A 20493-nucleotide genomic window follows, 5' to 3' on the forward strand; every position below is an offset into this window, starting at 1 on the left:
AACGAGGGGGCATAGTTTCAGAATAAGGGGTCACCCATTTAAAACGGAGAGGAGGAGGCGGAATCTCTTCTCTCTGAGGGTCGTGAATCTTTGGAATTTTCTACCCCAGAGAGCTGTGGAGGCGGAGTCATTAAATATATTCAAGGCGGAGAGAGACAGATATTTGAGCTACAGGGGAGTCAAGGGTTACGGGGAGCGGGCGGGGAAGTGGCGTTGAGGCCAAGATCAGATCAGCCATGATCTGACTGAATGGCGGGGCAGGCTCAAGGGGCCAAATGGCCTACTCCTGCTCCTATTTCTTATGTTCAAAGGAGACTTGGGGTAATGTCGGTTCCTCTCAGACAGGGATGGCCTTATCCTGTTCCTAAATGTTTCTATGTTCCTAAATTTGTTTCCCAGTGGTTCCAACACGTTTGCCTGTCTGAAAACTCCCTATGACAACCAAATTCCATTAAGTTGTGCATTTTTGGCTCCCCCAGTGGTTCAACTGGCAACTTTACCGGTGTTGTCCAATAGAAATTGCTGACTGAAATAGCTATGGCGACACCGTTTTAGGCTCATGCGCTAATTTTTAGTAGAAAGCCCCTTACATAAACTCAAAATACATGAACATATTTCACTTGTGTACATTTACCTGACAAATATCGACCATCACTCAGTTACCAAGGAAGTAAGGCGCTCACAACGATCAAAAAACACTCGCGCACTCTGCTTTGCGTCTTACCATTTTATCAACAAACGCACAAGAAGGTTAAAGTTCACATCTATACGCCATGTGAATATGAGTATCGAGATCACAGGCCCAATGATGGTGTCTATTATTCATTTTTAATTTACTTATCGGAAATGCACTTCTCCACATCTGGATTTCTAATTGGCTACATGTGGCTAAAATATTGGCCATCATTGAACCAGATCACCCAGTGTGCCTTACAGAGCAGGAAAACCCCAGGTTTGAATCCCACACTGAGCAGTGTTGGACATCCTGGAGAGAGGCATCTTGGACATCTTGGGGAGTTAAGGGTTAACAGTCGAACTTCTTTGTGTCTTGAAGCAACAGGCTTTCCAATGTAAACAGGCTGACTTTGAAGTGGCGTGAGGAGAAAGAATGGCTTGTCTTCCGATATGTGAAGTGCTTGTGTAAGGAAATGAGTGTAATAATATGTAACTTTAGTTTTAGGATAAAAAAACAGGGATGGTGTATCCATTTGCTACGGATAACAGTTGGTAAGGCTTTTTCTTCAAAGGGTTTAGGGACGGTTATGTCAGGAAGTCTTGTTTGGAGGGAAGTAGTTTTGAATTAAACAAACTACAACTGTTTACATGAATAGTCTGTTTTCAAAGGGTTTGGGATCAGATACGTCGTACAGTCTTATCTATGACATTTTCCTTGGATGTAGTGAAAATATGGTGCATAAAGGATCATGGTTTTCAAACAGGATCTCAGGGGGCTCGAAAGACACAGAAACCAAAAAGCCACTCTCTGTAGACAGTTAAAGGCCGATCACCTTTACTGTGTGTCAATAAAGTCTGTTCCGTATACTCCACTACAAAGTCTCGTGCTTACTCGAAACGCGTTGTTGTGAACCAGAGGAGCAAGGAGGTTGACTGCTTAACAAGCTGAATTAGGAACAAAGGAACGCACAGGACTGGGAGAGGCCAGTACGGTTCATCCAGCTAGTCCCAATGTTCAACAAAAGGTCACGCGCGATTCTGTTTTTCAATCCTCAGACTTTCTCTCGGCCAAATAGCGATCCATGTTCCTCCTGACTTGGGTCATCCGATTCCAGACATGGTGCCGATAGGGCTGCTACAATTAGCGGTAGCTGACTGCGATACAGTCACTTCTGTTGTAAAATCCACGTGCGTGGATGACAGGTTCAGGTTTAGCCACGACACCTCCATGATTCTATCGCTTACTGACTCTCAACGTTTGGTCTTACACTTGAAAGATGGCCTCATGGGCGAAATACAGGATGGGAGCTGAAGCTTGTGGAACTGCACCCCAACAACAACAACAACAATTTGTATTTACATAGCGCCTTTAAACGTAGTGAAACGTCCCGTGGCGCTTCACAGGAGTGTCATCAAACTAAATTTTGACACCGAGCCACACAAGGAGATATTAGGGCAGATGGAGGTAGAGTTTAAGGAGCGTCTTAAAGGAGGAGAGAGAGGTAGCGAGGTGGAGCGGTTTAGGGGGGGAATTCCAGAGCTTAGGGCCTCGGCAGTTGAAGGCACGGCCGCCAATGGTGGAGCGGTTAAAATCGGGGATGCTCAAGAGGCCAGAATTGGACAGTCAGAACCTTGGTGTTGGTGGGGTGGGGGGTGGGTGGGAGGGGGGCGGTTGTGGGGAGGAAAGAGGAGAAAAATTGCAGGACAATAAACTTAAAAAAGAAAAACCACAAGGGCTTCTTCAAAGACTTGGTCATGTTTCGGCGTAAGATCAGACATGAACAAATAGATATTATTCATGGACGGTGAGACACTTACATGTTACCCAAAGCGTTTGGCACGGTTATGTCGGAACAGTTTTGACAGCTTGCTGTCATCGAGGCCAACTCCTCCGCTGCAAAAAGAAAAATCAGTGAATTCTCTCTGAATCCAAACTTTTACAGAAATTACTGATTTGAAATTCTTTTCATTCCCCCTTCAGAATGAGAGTCTCAAACGCAAATTAAAGTTATCGATGTTTTTCACTTGCTTTGTGTGCCCTGTTCCAATTGTACTACTACCCATAAAGATAGATTCATGGGCTCCCTCAGTGGCAGTGTTAGTAATTCCTCTGCCCAGTGTAGAATGGAGCCAAAATAGAGCTGTAGGGCTATTGCCTCCTTTTGCCTTGAATCTCTCTTAATGTCTCTTTACTTCTCCGGCCTTCCATCCTATCACAGACCTTCCCTTTGGTTCTTTTATCCCCTCCCCCATTTCCCAGCCCCTAAACTTGCTTAAAAATCTGTTCCATTTCCTGCTTTTTTCCAGTTCTGTTGAAAGGTCATCAACCTGAAACGTTAACTCTCGTTTCTCTCTTCACAGATGCTGCCTGACCTGCTGAGTATCTCCAGCATTTTCTGTTTTTATACTGGAGCTGTAGGGCCCCAGGTTCAATTCTCGGCCTGCACTGTGCTAGCTGATTTCAGCTCGTGTAGGGATTTGAAAAAAACACCCATCAATCTTGATCGTTGCCTGTTGTTAGAAATTGCATCTGCAGCACACTCCAGCAGGCTGTAAAGCCAGTCATAGAAATCTACGGCTAGAGGGAAGCCATTCAGCCCATTGTGTCTGTGCCGGCCGACAAAGCGCTATCCAGCCTAATCCCACTTTCCAGCTCTCGGTCCGTAGCCCTGCAGGTTACAAGTCCAAGGACAACAAAAACATACCTCGGACTTGGCTTTCTCCACACTGCTTGCAGTCTGTACACTTCAAGCACAGCCTCCGGTCCACAGACACGTAATCATTCTAAACAGGCAGCAAAACGTCAAATAAACAATGTTAATTATTTGCATATCATGCAGAAATCAGGTGTCTTTACTACTGAACTATTGGGCTGGATTTTCACAGGGAGGGCGGGTTGGGGGTGGGGGGTTCCGAGCGGGCGCGAAACCCAGGAGAACGGGTTTCCCGCCGGCTTTAACGGCAGGGGCCTGATTTGCACCTGAAGCCTCTGTTTCCCGCCCGCAGACGGCCAGATGGAGAGGCTGGCTGGCTCCGGGCAGGTAGGTCTGTGGCACTAGGCCGCACAGAGGAGGGAGGGATCGGTGGCGGGCTGGTGCTCCGGCCTCCAGAGGATGGAGCCGGGGGGGGGGGGAAAGAGAAGGAAGATCGGGGCAGTGGAGGGACCGGGGCTGGGGGGTGGGGGGGGAACGTGGGCAGCCTCATGCTGATTGCAGATCGGAGGCCTCGTGAGGGAGTCTCCGATCGCGGGGGGTGGACTAGGCAGGGACCCTGGATCCAGGAGGTAGGTATAAAGGCATTTACCTCCTGGATGCAGCAGTCCTCACCTTGCTGTAACTGCCGTGTTTTACGAGATGTGTAAAACCCGACCAAATAGAGTTACAAACAAAATGGAGGTAAAAAAAAAGGCTTCCAGCCTTAGTGTAATATTTAAATTGACATCCCGCCTCCTGGCAGCGGGTTGGCTGCCCGTTCCTATCTCGCCCCCCGTCCCGCCTCCATTAAAACCGGATGTGAGCGGTTTGGAGGCAGGTTCAGGTCGGGATTCTGAATTTTAACAATTTAACACAGAAACATAGAAAAACATAGAAAAATAGGAGCAGGAGTCGGCCATTTGGCCCTTCAAGCCTGCTCCGCCATTCAATATGATCACGGCTGATCCTCTATCTCAATACCATATTCCCGCTCTCTCCCCATACCCCTTGATGCCTTTTGTGTCTAGACTACCCCCACATTCCAAACCCACTTTTTTTTTTTTTTTTAAAGGTTAAAAATTCCCCCCATTGTCTTACTATTTACTATATCCTTCACTGGGTGAGCTTCACATCAGCGACAATGGGGTGAAGACTACAAGACACTACAAGTGCACCACGTCATTGGGCAGCAATATATTTGGCGGGATTTGTCCTGCTCCACAGAAATGCAGTTGCTGTCAGCTGCCCATGAAGTGGTGAGGGTGCTGTTCTCGGAGACCCCAGAACTCCCTACCTTCCTGGCTGAAGAGCCCAGCTCGGAGAAGGGGAAAAACAGCGGTAGGCGACTGGAACCAGCAAACAGGCAAACAATTCATTCTTCTAAACCCAGGAGAGTATTGGCCCAATCTGCTCAATCTCTCCGCAGAGGACAACCCTCTCATCCCAGGAATCAATCTAGTGAACCTTCGTTACACTGAGAACATAAGGACACAAGAGTTAGGAGCAGGAGTCGGCCATACGGCCCCTCGAGCCTGCTCCGCCATTCAATAAGATCATGGCTGGTCTTCGACCTCAACTCCACTTTCCCGCCCGATCTCCATAATCCTTGATTCCCCCTAGTAGTTGAGGTGATTACCATAGATGCATTTAAGGAGAAGCTAGATAAGTACATGAGGGAGAAAGGACTTGAAGGATATGATGACAGGGTGAGATGAGGTAATGTGGGAGGAGGCTCGTGTGGAGCATAAACACTGGCATAGACCAGTTGGGTCGAATGGCCTGTTTCTGTGCTGTACATTCTATGTACAGTGAACTCTTGTTTAAACGGCACCTAATCAACCGGAATTCTTTAATAACCGGCAAAATAGATAGCCGGTAATCTTGCCGAATCCATCCATTTTTCATTTTTCTGAGTCCGAGTTTCCCGCGGTGGCCGAGTTAGTCACTGGTTTTTATTTTTTTGGTGTTAAAAATAGCCTACCTCTCTGTTATCTGGAATTTTTAATCAACCGGCACCATCCCAGTCCCGTCGGTGCCGGATACAAAAGAGTTTACTGTATTTCTATATTATGTAATTATTTTTACTTCCTACTCTTCTCATCCAATCTTTAGAGCCTCTGAAGGACAAAAAAATCCCACAAAATAGCTAAGATTTCAACGTTCTCGGTCGCCATCCAGCGACTCCTCCTTGAAAATGCGTGTGATTGGATATCGTGCGAGGTCGGGATTGGGGCTCAAGTGCGATGCCGCCACTGCCATCCCCAATCGGAATACTTGCACGACGCACGTCGTCTAGGCTCGCGCAGGAAGAAGGGTCACTTGGGTGGGGCAAAGGGAGGGGTAGCTGTCGACCTTCCATTAGAATCAAACCCCAGCGCAAGTCAACCTCATCGGGAGAGGAGGAGAGAAAAGTGGCGGGGAAAGAAAACCATCACAACCTAGTATTCGTCCATAATTAGAATCATAGAATGATAAGGTGCAGAAGGAGGCTATTCAGCCTATCATGCCTGTGCTGGCTCTCTGGTAGAGCTAGCCAATTAATCCCATTCCCCCATAGCCCTGTAAACATTTTCCCTTTCAAAATTTAAGAACATAAGAATTAGGAGCAGGAGTTGGCCATATGGCCCCTCGAGCCTGCTCCGCCATTCAATAAGATCGTGGCTGAACTTCGACCTCAACTCCACTTTCCCACCCGATCGCCATATCCCTCGATTCCTCTTAAGAGTCCAAAAATCTATCGATCTCAGCCTTGAATATACTCAACGACTGAGCCTCCACAGCCCTCTGGGGCAGAAAATCCCAAAGATTCACAACCCTCTGAGTGAAGAAATTCCTCCTCATCTCAGTCATAAAATGGCCGACCCCTTATCCTGAGACTATGCCCCCCTAGTTCTAGACTCTCCAGCCATGGGTGAAACAACCATTTTGATACACATCACACTACCCAGTGGTTGGAAGCACGGCACAATACCTTGGCTGGCTGCAGGCCCGTGCTTGTGCCTGTATTTAATCTGGAGTGATGGAGCTTAGTCCCTTTCAATAAATGAGTGTTGATAATGTCATGGTGATCTTCACCCTGCTAATGCTGTAAACACCTCAGGTTTTTTTAAACGGTCAATCTAAACATTGAATCTCAATCAACCAGCGGAGAGTTTTCATTTACCAATTTTCCCTTCGGTCACTTACATTCTGATTGCACGGAGTGCACCGTGCTATGGGGGATCCAGTATCGACCATTGTATAACCATCATTACAGATACAACGGAGGCCTAGGAGTGAAAAGCAAACGCAGCATCAATAAATGAAATCAATCGATGAGCCACATATGATCATGTTTCTATCGGAAGCGGTCTGATCCAGCGGCGGTCGCTGAACTCACAGATTATTCTCGTTTTCAGCTATTCTTATGCCAATTCTCTCCCCACAAGTAAACCCGAGCCCCAAAACCCACGGGCCCTCCGTCCCAGGAGCTGGGACCCGCCCGTTGGCGAACCTCAGTGCCGACCCCGCCAAAGTTCGTGGGGGCGGGGCTGGCGGTGGCCTTATTAGCATATGCTCGGGTGCATGGGTCTGCCAGTTTTGCGGAGGTGTGCCAGGTCCAGGGAAGGGGGTTCAGCAGGGGATCCCCCTGAAAAGATTACCGCGAAGTCCCATCAGCCCCCTTTGTAAGGGGGGGGAGGGAGGCTGAAAATGTTTCCACTTATCCTTCCTGATTTCAGGGATACAAGCCACGGCCCAGGCCTGGACTCGCAGGTGGGCCCCAGATGGCTAGCCAGAATGCCTGCTTTCACTCAGCGCACCGGCCCACTGATATCCCGCCAGTCTGTGGCTGTTAAACAGTCTGTGAGTCCCGAGCCCATCCTCTGCCACTGGCCTTGTTTCAGGCGAGCGGAGACTTCGCTCCCAACAAGGACCCGTGGAAACTGCCCAGTGTATCCAGGCCCCGGCTCAATTGTTGAGCTTTCTACCAGGCTCCCCCTGGAGTCCAGACAGGAGTGCACTGGAAGGGCTGCAGATATTTGACCCTCACTGACTTTAATACATGCAGCAGGATATACAAGACTGCAGGAAAAGGGCAGTGGGATTCGTTTTCAACTGCTTTAGCAAAGAGCCAGCACATTGATGTTTCGGGAGCTTGCTGTGCGCAAATTGGCTGCTATGCTTCCTACACTACAACGGTGAATGCACTTCAAAAGTACTTCATTGGCTGTAAAGCGCTTTGAGATGACCTGAGGTCATGAAGGGTGCTATATAATTGCAAGTTAGTTCTTCCTTTCTTTCTTTCCTTCCTTCCGCATATACAATTGGCTTGCTTTTGTGCTGCAAACATTGTTCTCAGGCAGTGCAGCACTCCCTCAGTACTGCTCGAGTGTCAGCCATGGCTCAGTGGGCAGCACTCATGCCTCGGAGTCAGAAGGTTGTGGGTTCAAGTCCCACTCCAGTGACTTGAGCACGAAAATCTAGGCTGACAATCCCAGTGCCAGTGCTGAGGGAGTGCTGCACTGTCGGAGGTGCCGTCTTTCGGACGAGACGTTAAACCGAGGCCCCGTCTGCTCTCTCAGGTGAACGTAAAAGATCCCGTGGCACTATTTAAGAAGAAGAGCAGGGGAGTTATCCCCGGTGTCCTGGCCAATATTTATCCCTCAACCAGCATCACTAAACAAAAAAATTATCTGGTCATTATCACATTGCTGTTTGTGGCAGCTTGATGTGCGCAAATTGGCTGCTGCGTTTCCCACATTACAACAGTGACTCCACTTCAAAAGTGTATCATTGGCTGTAAAGCGCTTTGAGACGTCATGAGGTCGTGAAAGGCGCTATAGAAATGCAAGTCTTTCTTTCATATGAATTTGTAAGATGATTCTTTCATAGATTATAAAGGTAAATATATTCTTGCATCTTCCCTGCTTACCAAAATGGAGGCAGATGGACAGACAAGGCCATCGAAATGGAGGGAGACTGATAACCTGCCTCTATTCTGATGGACTGATCGAACAGATGAGTTTATTAAAAATGGAGAGAGCACTATAAACTGGGCTATTAAACTGAATGCATAATATTTCTGGCCTATCAAATAGAAATAAAAACATTCAACAAATTTAACAAACTACTTTTAATACCACGTGCATTGTCAGCAGGAAAAGTTAACCTATCTTATTTTCTCAGATCTATGCTTAAATTCATATTTTCAGTATTTACCTTTATCCTTTTTACCAAATGATGATCCCCGTTTACAATCGCGACTGGCGTACATCAACTACAATAACTGCGGTTATTTACAGTCTCATTATATTTGCTCATCATTTCCCATATCGCGGACCTCACGAGGCCCATTTATTTGAGCCACTGTCACAGCCGCATACAGTCTTCGTTTAATAAGATTTTTTTTTTATCTGCAGGCACCACCGAACACACTAACAACGTCTTTATACTGCTGATGGTTCAATTAAGCTAGGTTACACTTAGAGGATGAACACTGCCCATTCATTCCCAGTATCCTTCAGAGCAGTAAAAAGATCCCATCAGAGAACATTAAAATGAATGTCAGAAATCGAAAACTCTTTTCTTCCCCTCTAATCATCTTCTTTCCTCTCCTGACAGCATTGTCGCCTTCGCAGGAACCAGCAGTATCCAAGGGCCTCACCTATTATTCGTGTGCAAGAATGAACACTGCGTGTCGGCATAATATTGAACTGTGGTGGGCATCAGAGCTGAGCATTCTTCTTCTTCTTCTTAGGCAGTCCCTCGGGACCGAGGATGACTTGCTTCCACATTAAAAATGAGTTCTCAGGTGACTGATGAGTCCAATGCGGGACCTACAGTCTCTGTCACAGGTGGGGCAGACGGTGGTTGAAGGGGTGGGTGGGTGGGGTGCTTGGGTTGACGTGCGCGCCTTCCGTTGTTTGCGCTTGGCTTCCGCTTGCTCCCGGCGAAGAGACTCGAGGTGTTCGGCACCTTCCCGGATGCTTCTCCTCCACATTGTGCGGTCTTGGGCCAGGGATTCCCAGGTGTCAGTGGGGATGTTACACTTTTTCAAGGAGGCTTTGAGGGTGTCCTTGAAGCGTTTCCTCTGCCCACCTGGGGCTGTCTTGCCGAGCCGAAGCTCAGAGTAGAGCGCTTGTTTTGGGAGTCTCGTATCGGGAATGCGGACAATCGGAGCTGATCGAGCGTGGTCAAAGCTTCGATGCTGGGGATGTTGGCCTGAGCAAGAACACTGACGTTGGTGCACCTATCCTGCCAATGGATTTGCAGGATCTTGCGGAGGCAGCGTTGGTGGTACCTCTCCAGTGCTTTGAGCTGCCTGCTGTACATGGTCCATGTCTCCGAGCTGAGCATAATCTGGTCCTCACAGATGAGCCTTTTCAAGAAGGGTGCTACGTGATAACAACTTGTATTTATACAGTGCCTTTAACGTAGTAAAACATCCCAAAGCACTTCACAGGAGCGTTATCAGAACAAATTTGACACCGGGCCACATAAGGAGATATTAGGACGGGTGACTTGGTCAAAGAGGTAGGTTTTAAAGAGCGTCTTTAAGGAAGAGAGAGAGGTAGAGAGGTGGAGAGGTTTAGGGAGGGAATTCCAGAGCTTGGGGCCTAGGCAGCTGAACACACATCCGCCAATGGTGGAGCGATGAAAATTGGGGATGTGCAACAGGCCAGAATTGGAGGAACGCAGAGATCTCGGGGGGGGGGGGGGGCGCGGTTGTAAGGCTAGAGGAGATTATAGAGATAGGGAAGGGGCGACGCTATGGAAGGATTGGACACAAGGATGAGAATTTTTAAATTGAGGTGTTGCAGGTCCGATAACGTCAATTGCAGAAACCCTGGCTCTTTCCTTCTCCTATCTAGCCCAGGGCACCCAAATCATTTACCCACCACTGCCAGGATGATGCCAGCATAAATTGGCGTGCACAACCGGTGCACCTTTCTTAAGCCACGGTACAGGTAGACAACTCTAAGTAAACTCACTGCCTTGGGATCAGTGAGCTGAAGTGTGTGACAGTAGCCCAATGACTGGCCCGCCCAATATTCTCTTCTTCCCTACAGATGCAGCCCTGGCCAACACCCAGTGCTCTCCCCGCACCAATACCATTAAGAATGGGAACTCACGGCAAGGGGGGAATTACCGGGAACTCAAGGCATGGGGGAGCACATCCCATCACTCCTTGCAGTATGATGCTGGAGCTTTTACCTGCTGAAACTCTCCAGTCCATGCTTTAGTTACCTCCAGACCCGTCTATTCCATTGGCCTCCTGGCCAACATCCCATCTTTTACCAGTCACACACTGGAGATAATCCAAAACTCTGCTGCCTGCTTCCGAACCCACACGAAATCCCATTCACCCATCACCATATTGCTCGCTGACCTACATTGCTCCTGGTCTAACAACGCCTCAATTTTCATCCTCGTGTTCAAATTCCTCCATGACTTCGCCTCTCCCTATCTCTGTAACCTCTCCAATCCTCCAAGAACTCTGTGTTCCTCCATCTATAGCCTCTTGTGCATCGCCCACTCCCTTCGGCACACCATTGGCGGCCGTGCCTTCTGCCGTCTAGGCCCCCAAGCTCTGGAATTCCCTCCCTAAACCTCTCCGCCTCTCTCTCCTCCTTTAAGATGCTCCTTAAAACCTACCTCTTTGACCAAGCTTTTAGTCACCCGTCCTATTATCTTCTTCTTTGGCTAGATGTTTGATTGCATTCCTGTAAAGCGTCTTGGGACATTTTGCTATGTTAAAGTCACTATAGAAATGCAAGTTATTGTCATAATTTATTTTTTTTACTCAAGTGCATAGTAACTGTAAATTGAGGAGTTGGTACAGACATCATCCTAAGGGAATGAGTTTATTCTGAGTGCCTTCAATGTGTACCATGGTGCAGAAATACAAAAGGCTTTCATTCCATCACATTCCTATTTTTAGTGCATAGAGGGGATTAAACCCCGTGGGCCTTTTGTGGTTATCCTGTAATCTTAAATTTACTTAACATAAAAAGGTTGCTGCTGAGTCCATTGACCTCAGCTGGGAGGAGAGTGGCTGTGGTGATACGACAATTGGACTCGGGAGGGGAAAAAAATACAGCAATTGTCATTCGTGCTCTTAATCACTGCTGCTGGAAGTGCGTGCGTGTGGAGGTTGCATGAGGGCAGGAGCAGGTTTAAGAACATAAGAATTAGGAGCAGGAGTAGGCCATACGGCCCCTCGAGCCTGCTCCGCCATTCAATAAGATCATGGCTGATCTTCGACCTCAACTCCACTTTCTCGCCCCATCCCCATAATTCCCCTAGAGTCCGAAAATCTATCGATCTCGGCCTTGAATCTTTGGCCTTTGGCTGTGATGCCACCATGGTAAAACAGCCTCCCTATTTTCACTGTCGAGGCTCACGCATGAAGCGTGGCCACATGAGGGGAGATGGCAGAGGGCTGCTGGTGCCCATGAGCGCGTATCCCAGCACGAGTCACCACCCTGATGAGAGGAATGGGCGGGCGGAGCGAGGCAGGGGGAAGTGGAGCTCCAGACTCGGTCTGTGGAGTGACCTATTCACGGGATGTGGGCGTCTCTGGCAAGGCCAGCATTTATTGCCCATCCCTAGTTGCCCTCGAGAAGGTGGTGGTGAGCCACCATCTTGAACCGCTGCTGTCCGTGTGATGAAGATACTCCCACAGTGCTGTTAGGGAGGGAGTTCCAGAATTTTGACCCAGTGACGGTGAAGGGACGGCGATATATTTCCAAGTCAGGATGGTGTGTGACTTGGAGGGGAACTTGGAGGTGGTGGTGTTCCCATACGCCTGCTGCCCTTGTCCTTCTAGGTGGAAGAGGTCGCGGGTTTGGGAAGTGCTGCCGAAGAAGCCTTGGCGAGTTGCTGCAGTGTATCTTGTAGATGGTGCACACTGCAGCCACGGTACACCGGTAGTGGAGGGAATGTCATGTGTCTTTGAATGGGTTGACGCATTCGGTCACTGTTTCTTTGGCCGAGTTGCCATTTACTAACATGGTTGGTTCATCCTGCAAAGTGATTGGCCAGATGATAATCCTCTTTAAGCTAAACTACTCAAACGTGCAGTTTTACAGAACGACGCTGTCATTTTGATCACAAATCGACTCCGTTTTGTAAACAATCAGCTTCACAACCACAATGAAAAAATGCCCAATCATTTCCTTTCACAACAATTACAATTTTCCACCAAAAACCTGTCTTTTAACCCAAACTGCTTCGTTCTGATGCAGCCTGGGTACACCGAGGTAATACTGCACAGTAATAAATGTTTAAAAACCAAAGCAAAATGAACAGTAGTAAGTAGCAAAAGCTAACATTTTGCAAATGCAGTTCTTTCTATGCTGTCTTTTGTATCGCCAGCCTCCTCACGCTTATCTCACTTTCCCAATTCCATTCAAAGAACTTATGAGCTTGCAGTCATTAATTTAAAAGCTTGAATTGCATTTTCTCTGTCCCTTCATTTTGATTAAGAGAATGATCTCACTCTCTCAGCCTCCCATCACGACCCAGTACTCGAAACCCACAAAACATTTTCATTGCTCTCACCAGTAGTCCTTGGATTCCGGTCTTTCCGTGAATTGTCAGCAGCCTATTTGACCTTCACAGCTGGGCGCTATACTTTTCTCGCCTGACATTCACACACAAGCACTTTACAACAAGGATCACTGGTCATTCTAATATTGAGGCCAATGTCATCAAGAGCGCCCATTGCAATACTGGCTGAGATCAGCAAACTGAACATATAATCCAGGCTGACACTCCAATTTCAGTACTGAGAGAGTGCTGCACTGTCGGAGGGGCAGTACTGAGGGAGTGCTGCACTGTCAGAGGGGCAGTGCTGAGGGAGTGCTGCACTGTCGGAGGGGTGGTACTGAGGGAGGGCTGCACTGTCAGAGGGGCAGTACTGAGGGTGCACTGCACTGTCGGAGGGGCAGTACTGAGGGTGCACTGCACTGTCGGAGGGGCAGTACTGAGGGTGCACTGCACTGTCGGAGGGGCAGTACTGAGGGAGTGCTGCACTGTCGGAGGGGCAGTGCTGAGGGTGTGCTGCACTGTCAAGGGGCAGTACTGAGGGAGTGCTGCACTGTCGGAGGGGCAGTGCTGAGGGTGTGCTGCACTGTCAAGGGGCGGTACTGAGGGAGTGCTGCACTGTCGGAGGGGCAGTGCTGAGGGAGTGCTGCGCTGTCGGAGGGGCAGTACTGAGGGAGTGCTGCACTGTCAGAGGGGCAGTGCTGAGGCAGTGCTGCACTGTCGGAGGGGCAGTACTGAGGGTGCACTGCACTGTCGGAGGGGCAGTACTGAGGGAGTGCTGCACTGTCGGAGGGGCAGTGCTGAGGGTGTGCTGCACTGTCAAGGGGCGGTACTGAGGGAGGGCTGCACTGTCGGAGGGGCAGTACTGAGGGTGCGCTGCACTGTCGGAGGGGCAGTACTGAGGGAGTGCTGCACTGTCAGAGGGGCAGTGCTGAGGGAGTGCTGCGCTGTCGGAGGGGCAGTGCTGAGGGAGTGCTGCACTGTCAGAGGGGCAGTGCTGAGGGAGTGCTGCACTGTCGGAGGAGCCGTCTCCCGAACAACACGTTAAACTGAGGCCCCATCTGCCCTCTCAGGTGGAGGTAAAAGATCCCATGGCACTATTTCAAAGAAGAGCAGGGGAGTTCTCCCCGGTGTCCGAGGGCCAATATTTATCCCTCAGCCAATATCACTAAAAAGAATTATCTGGTCATTATCTCATTGCTGCTTGTGGGAGCTTGCTGTGCGCAAATTGGCTGCTGCATTTGCCTACATTACAACAGGGACTACACTTCCAAAAGTACTTCATTGGCTGTAAAGCACTTTGGGACGTCCTGAAGTTGTGAAAGGTGCTATATAAATGCAAGTCTATCTTTTTTAATATTCCAGAGAAGTGTTAAAAACTGAACACAGTATTGCAAGTATATACACCAACCATACACATTTTTTATGAATAGTGTGGAAGCCTAGTGGTTACGGTGCTGGACGAGAGATTGTGAGCTTAAATCCTACCGTGGCAAGCTGTGAAACTAAAATCAGTGAGTCTGGTCGTTTGAGGGCTATCACCAGGAAAATGGCCATGAAAGCTGCTGGGTTATCATCAAAACCCAACTGGCTCACTAAAATCCTTCATGGAAAGGAAGGGGACCTGCCGCGCCTACCTGGTTCGGCCTACATGTGACTCCAGTCCCACATCATGTGGTTGACTCCTGATGCCCTCATGTCAGCCAAGGGATGGACAATAAATGCTGCCTTTCCAGTTCTGTCCACATCCCAAGATCAAATTTTTGAAAAGTGCATTGTTTCAGACACACTGTTCACACCCCTGCCTGGAAAGGTGCGGGATTCAAACTTCCCGTGCAACATCCTGATCACCCCATAATGCACCAGCACAATTAACAGCCCTGGTAAAATAGTCGAAGTTTTGTGTCATGTAAACAACAATCTCATCTATACAACAATAAAGGAAGAGCTTGCATTTATATAGCGCCTTTCACGACCCCAGGACGCCCCAAAGCACTTTACAGCAACAACTTATACTTATAGAGTACCTTTAATGTAATAAAACATCCCGAGACACTTCACAGGAGTGTTATCAAAAAAAAAAGTTTGACACCGAGCCACATAACTGCAGATGACCAAAAGCTTGAGGAATAAGTAGTGGTGAGGCGGAGAGGTTTCGGGAGGGAATTCCAGAGCTTAGGGCCCAGGCAGCCGAAGGCACGGCCACCAATGGTGGAGCGATTAAAATCGGGGATGTTCAAAAGGCCAGAATAGGTGAAGCGCAGAGGTCCGGGGGGGGGGGGTTATAGGGCTGGAGGGGATTACAGAGATAACAAAGTACTTTTTGAAGTGCAGTCACTGTTGTAATGTAGGAAATGCGGCAGCCAATTTGCGCACAGCAAGCTCCCACGCACAATCTCATCTATACAACAATCTCAGGTTGTTGTTATTAGAAGTATCACAAAAGAGCTCAATCGTGTTCTCACCCAGTATCTGTACATACCCACTTGCCGGCAGGAGCGGGAATCCGAGCTGATATTGTCCTTCCCTATCCCAGGAGCTCCGACCCCAACTGTGGCGCCCAGACCACATTATCGTCCAATTCTACTTTCCCTCTAATTGCTTGAGCTTTCAAGTAATATGTGAGGCACTTTATCAAATGACTTAAAATCAGACTACAGGACACCTGATGGATTGTCCTGTCTTTAAACCAGCACACACTCAAAATGTAAACTGGCCTCCTTACTCTTTGATTTTTAATTCACTGTTTTGTTACACAAGTTGGGGGAAAAATTCAGTTGTTTGCGCCTCCCGTTAGTGCCTTAAGAGGGCGCTAATTGGGGCGCAAAGCAACTAGCGCCTGGGCGCGGCGATGTTTGTGCCGCTCGTGAAATCAACTAGACATTTTGCGGCGGCGCTAAACACTACCACCACGATCTCCTGCGCCAGCAGATCGTGACATCAGACAAGTGCGCAACGCCCAGTTAGCGCCCCGGACCAGATATTGAGTGGCGCCCCCTGCCTTACCGCCTGCCGCTAGCAACGACAGGTTGAGGGGAGCGTTTTGCAGTCAGAAAGGGACTGGGGGAGCGCTATTTAAAGGCGACCGCTTCCTGCCTTTTTTGTCGGTGACATTTTTGCACCACGCATTCTGAGAAAGAGAGAGAGAGAGACTTCTGGAGAGATTCAACGCTGTGTGAAGGAGTTTTGGGTACTGAGCAGCACTTTGCAGGTTCATTTTGATTTGCCCTTCCTTGCTTCGCCAGCGCTCCGAGGTAGCGCCTCACTCCTCGGCCTTTGTGCCTTAAGACAGGTGTGAAGCGCCTGATTTAGCGCTCCAATCACCTCCAGGGGCGATAAAAGCCAAGTTTGCAGTCGGAGGCGATAATTAGCGCCAGGCGCTAAACTTTGCGCACAGCCGATAATGGCGCCCCAAACGGGGCAATACTGAATTTTTCCCCCATTATATCTTAACTAGAGTGTTACATTTCTATTGTATCATAACCAATTTTACAACAAAACTTAATGCTTGTTACATTTTGAGGTTTTCAGCTCTACATAGTTTTCTTAGGTTCTGGTTATTGGATCACTGCTGTCGACAAACCCTCAGAATGTGGCTTTACTCTCCCAATATCTAAATAAATTGTCACACGGTTAGGGATCATACAGAAAACCCTCATGGCCGTAATTTAGCTACTGGTTTTATCAGGTGCGTGATCATCCTCGACTTCAGATGGTAGTAGAATAAGCACTTCACTTAATAGTGACTCAGGCTGCATATTGCCAAACAGATTTATTAAACAATGTACGGATAGATGAACAGAAGCAATGACTGTCACACAGTCGAGTTTCAATAGTTGTAGACTTAACTCTTTCTCCTCAGAAGACAGAATGATAACTGTCGCCTCTGCTTTGCTAAGCTGCAATGTAAACTAGACGGGCACACTATCCCTATTACCCTTTTACAAGGCGGCTTAGTGTTGATCATTTTGAAAGAGACACTCTGCTCGTTAAAGTGTTTTGGCAAACCAGTTTTCTTTTTGTGTACAAACACGTGGCACGGTGATGTAAGTCTTATTGCCCCATCAGCTGCTTGTGACAGCACTGTGGGGAAGTGCCTTTCATGCTCTTGTCTCTCTCTCTCTCTCGATGCAAGCTTTTCTTGGTACATCAATGCTGCTGAACAATTTATCCATCTTTTACCAAGTGCCAGTGTTTTATTCAAGGGTTTCCCCTCCTAGGAACAGGAGGTCAAAGTTACTACCCGTCCAAATAGTATTTGTTACTGAATATCTAAATCGTCAAGAAACATTATGTAAAAAGGACCAGCTAGGTCTTTTCAGTCATGGAATTGTTTCCCTCAGAAATCCATTCTCAGTTACACAGTGCAACTGACAAAAGCTTCCTTACAGAAACAGTTTCCAAATCCTAAAGGCCTAACACTGTCCACTGTACTGTGTTTCTCTTGAAGACAGTGAGACTATAGGAACTGGGTTAGAAACATCAGATGCTTTTTGCTACTATATATAAATGGGAGCAGCCTAGTTCCACCTGGAACAGGAAGTGCTAACTGTGCATGCACAGCAACAACCTGCATTTATATAGCACCTTTAACGTAGTAAAAACATCCCGAACCTCTTCACAGGAGCGTTGGCAGAAAAATTTAACACCGAGCCACATAGAGATATCAGGACAGGTGACCAAAAGCTTGGTCAAAGTATGCAATGCGCTGCGCATAGTGCGTACATGCACATCATTGCTCCAAGTTTCTGGAGGATATGGACTGTGGACCCAGCTAGACATGCTCAGTCTGAAAGACTTGCATTTATTAAAAAAAGCGCCTTTCACGACCTCCCAACGCGCTTTACAGCCAATGATGTACTTTATTTTTGAAGTGTAGTCACCTGTTGTAATGTAGAAAACGCAGCAGCCAAATTGCACACAGCAAGTTCCCATAATGACCAGATCATCTGTATTTGCGATGTTGATTGAGGGATTAATATTGGTCAGGGCGCCAAGGTGAACTCCCTGCTCTTTTTTGAAATAGTGCCAAGGGATCTTTTACATCCATCTGAGAGGGCAGACGAGGTCTCAGTTTAACTTTTCATCCGAAAGACGGCACCATCCAACAGCACAGCCCTGCACTGGAGTGTCAGCCTAGATTTGTACACTCAAGTCTCTGGAGTGAGACTTTTGAACCCACAACCGTCAGACTCAGAGGCAAGAGTGCTACCCACTGAGCCACAGCTGACACCTGCTTAACAGCAGGAATCTGAGGTACAACCAAAAAATGTTGGCAATACACAGCAGGTCTGTCTGCTTCTGAAAACATGTTTTATTTCAGATCCTTGTCAGCTGTGGCTCAGTGGGCAGCACTCCCACCTCTGAGTCAGAAGGTTGTGGGTTCAAGTGCTCACTCCAGGGACTTGAGCACAAAAATCAAGGTTGACACTCCAGTGGCAGCACTGAGGGAGTGCAGCACTGTCAGAGTTGTCGTCTTTCGGATGAGACATTAAACTGAGGTCCTGTCTGCTCTCTCAGGTGGACGTAAAAGATCCCATGGCACTACTTTGAAGAAAAGCAGGGGAGGTGTCCCCGGTGTCCTGGGCCAATATTTATCCCTCAATCAACATCACAAAAACAGATTATCTGGTCATCATCACATTGCTGTTTGTGGGAGCTTTCTGTGCACAAATTGGCTGCCGCGTTTCCTACATTACAACAGTGACTACACTTCAAAAAAAAGTACCTCATTGGCTGTAAAGCGCCTTGGGATGTCCCAAGGTTGTGAAAGGCGCTATATAAATGCAAGTCTTTCTTTTATGCCTGAATCCTTAACCTGAAGTTTTCCCGGTGTTGTGTAACCCACAGTGAGGGAAGCTTGGACTCACGTCATTTAGTATAGAGAGGTCTTTCATGATGCTGGGATATGATGGAGACTGTTGGTTTCTGAGTGATGTTATGCTATTTCCAGTTATACTGGGGCTGACACAATGCTACTCTACTGCCTCACCTTCTATTTTGGTGGTTTAAACCCAGGATGGTACAATAGGAGCAGGAGGAGGCCATTTAGCCCCTCAAGCCTGGTCCGCCATTCAATATCGAGTTCAACAATTTCAGATCATAACCTCGGCCCCTATTACATTTTTATATATATTTTTTATCCACACCTTTGTTTTGGCCCCCCCCTTTTTCTCTCTCCCACATGGCAGCTGTCTCCCATTCTGCCAGCGCATTTCACACCTAATCTAGAGCCGTCTTTTGTCTCCACTAGTCCTATCACCATCTCGTCTCGTTTTGAATACCTCTTAATGTCTCTTCACTTCTCTTTTGTTCTCTCCCAGCCTCCAAACTGGCCTTTTAATCTGTTGCATTTCCTGTGCTTTTTCAGTCTTGACGAAGGGTTTCGACCCGAAACGTTGACTATTTCTCTCTCCACGGATGTTGCCTGGCCTGCTGAGTTTTTCCAGCATTTTCTGTTGTTATTTCGGATTTCCAGCATCTGCAGTATTTTGCTATCTTACTAGTATTTATCCCTTTATTGAGACAAGTCGTTTGTTGCAGCATTTTCAGTTCTTTCTGTGTGGAGATGGGTGCACTGAGCGACAAATCAAGGCTTACACAAAATGCAGAGAATCACAGGGAACATAAATCACTGGCCCTGATGAAGCAGGCAGGCAGGAGCACGTCAGGGTTTTAGCAGCTGTTCTGTACACAGTCTGGCAATAACAGTGCAGGGGAGGAGAAGAAGAAGCAGAAACACAAAAACACCGCGACTTACCGTCAGCGCCTCGCCTGAGATCCTTGCCGCACGGGGAGCACCGCAGACTGGAGACATCGTAGAACTGGGAGCTGGAGCAGGCCTGGGGCCGGACAAAGGACAGGGGCAGGGAGGTCTGGCCGGCCCGAGCCAGGCGCAGCTCGGCCAGGAGAAGGGGCACGACCAGTGCAGCAGGGAACACACCGAGCATGCTGCAGCAACAACCCAACTCCCGACTGGAAAGTCAACCAACTGGCCTGAAAGCCTCAGCGGCCGCTTTCTGTGTACAAGCCGTGTCTATGGTTTCCAGACTAGGGTGTCAAATTACACTTTCAAATAATCCCTTTTCCCAGCCACTGCGATTGGTTTGTGGGCATCTTTCACACACACACTCGTCTTTCTCGTTTCCCCAGCACATTTTGGGCTCACTCCTTTCATTCTACACGTTTCACAGTCGTTTCTAATGTCTGCGTTGAATAAAAAACTCCGCTGGGCTTTAAAAAAAAAATCTCTATTCCACTTTCTAATAGAAATTGTGTAACTTACATTTATATAGCGCCTTTCACATCTTCAGGATGCCCCGAAGCGCTTTACTGCCACTTCTGGAGTGTAGTCACTGTTGTAATGTAGGAAACGCGGCAGCCAATTTGCGCACAGCAAGCTCCCACAAACAGCAATGTGATAAATGACCAGATAATCTGTTTTTTAGTGATGTTGGATGAGGGATAAGTATTGGCCACGACACAAGGGAGAACTCCCCTGCTCTTCTTTCAATAATGCTGTGGGATCTTTTACATCCAATCAAGAGGGCAGACGGGGGCCTTGGTTCAACATCTCATCCGAAAGACGGCACCTCTG

At 48.0% G+C, this 20493-nt stretch overlaps 1 protein-coding gene across 4 annotated transcripts in view; it reads right to left on the reverse strand.

Moving 5' to 3' along the window:
* The window catches only part of LOC147116702 (meckelin-like), a 178303-nt gene extending 158184 nt beyond the window's left edge, over positions 1-20119 (reverse strand). For 2 of the 4 annotated variants that reach the window (XM_085991813.1, XM_085991811.1), the window contains exons 1-4: positions 19657-20112; positions 6555-6637; positions 3381-3459; positions 2494-2569 (exon numbers count right to left, since the gene is read on the reverse strand). In XM_085991813.1, the coding sequence (XP_085847939.1) occupies positions 2494-2569; positions 3381-3459; positions 6555-6637; positions 19657-19846 (428 nt within the window). In that variant the 5' untranslated portion in view covers positions 19847-20112. Of the gene's footprint in view, positions 1-2493; positions 2570-3380; positions 3460-6554; positions 6638-19656 lie in introns of all 4 variants that reach the window. The other 2 variants (XM_085991814.1, XM_085991815.1) reach the window with 2 other exon arrangements.
* Between the last annotated feature and the right edge of the window lie 374 nt (positions 20120-20493).

This window comes from Somniosus microcephalus, chromosome 6 (assembly GCF_052327205.1).
Source record: "Somniosus microcephalus isolate GS21.2 chromosome 6, FLI_Smic_1.0, whole genome shotgun sequence".
Classification (NCBI taxonomy): Eukaryota; Metazoa; Chordata; class Chondrichthyes; order Squaliformes; family Somniosidae; genus Somniosus; species Somniosus microcephalus.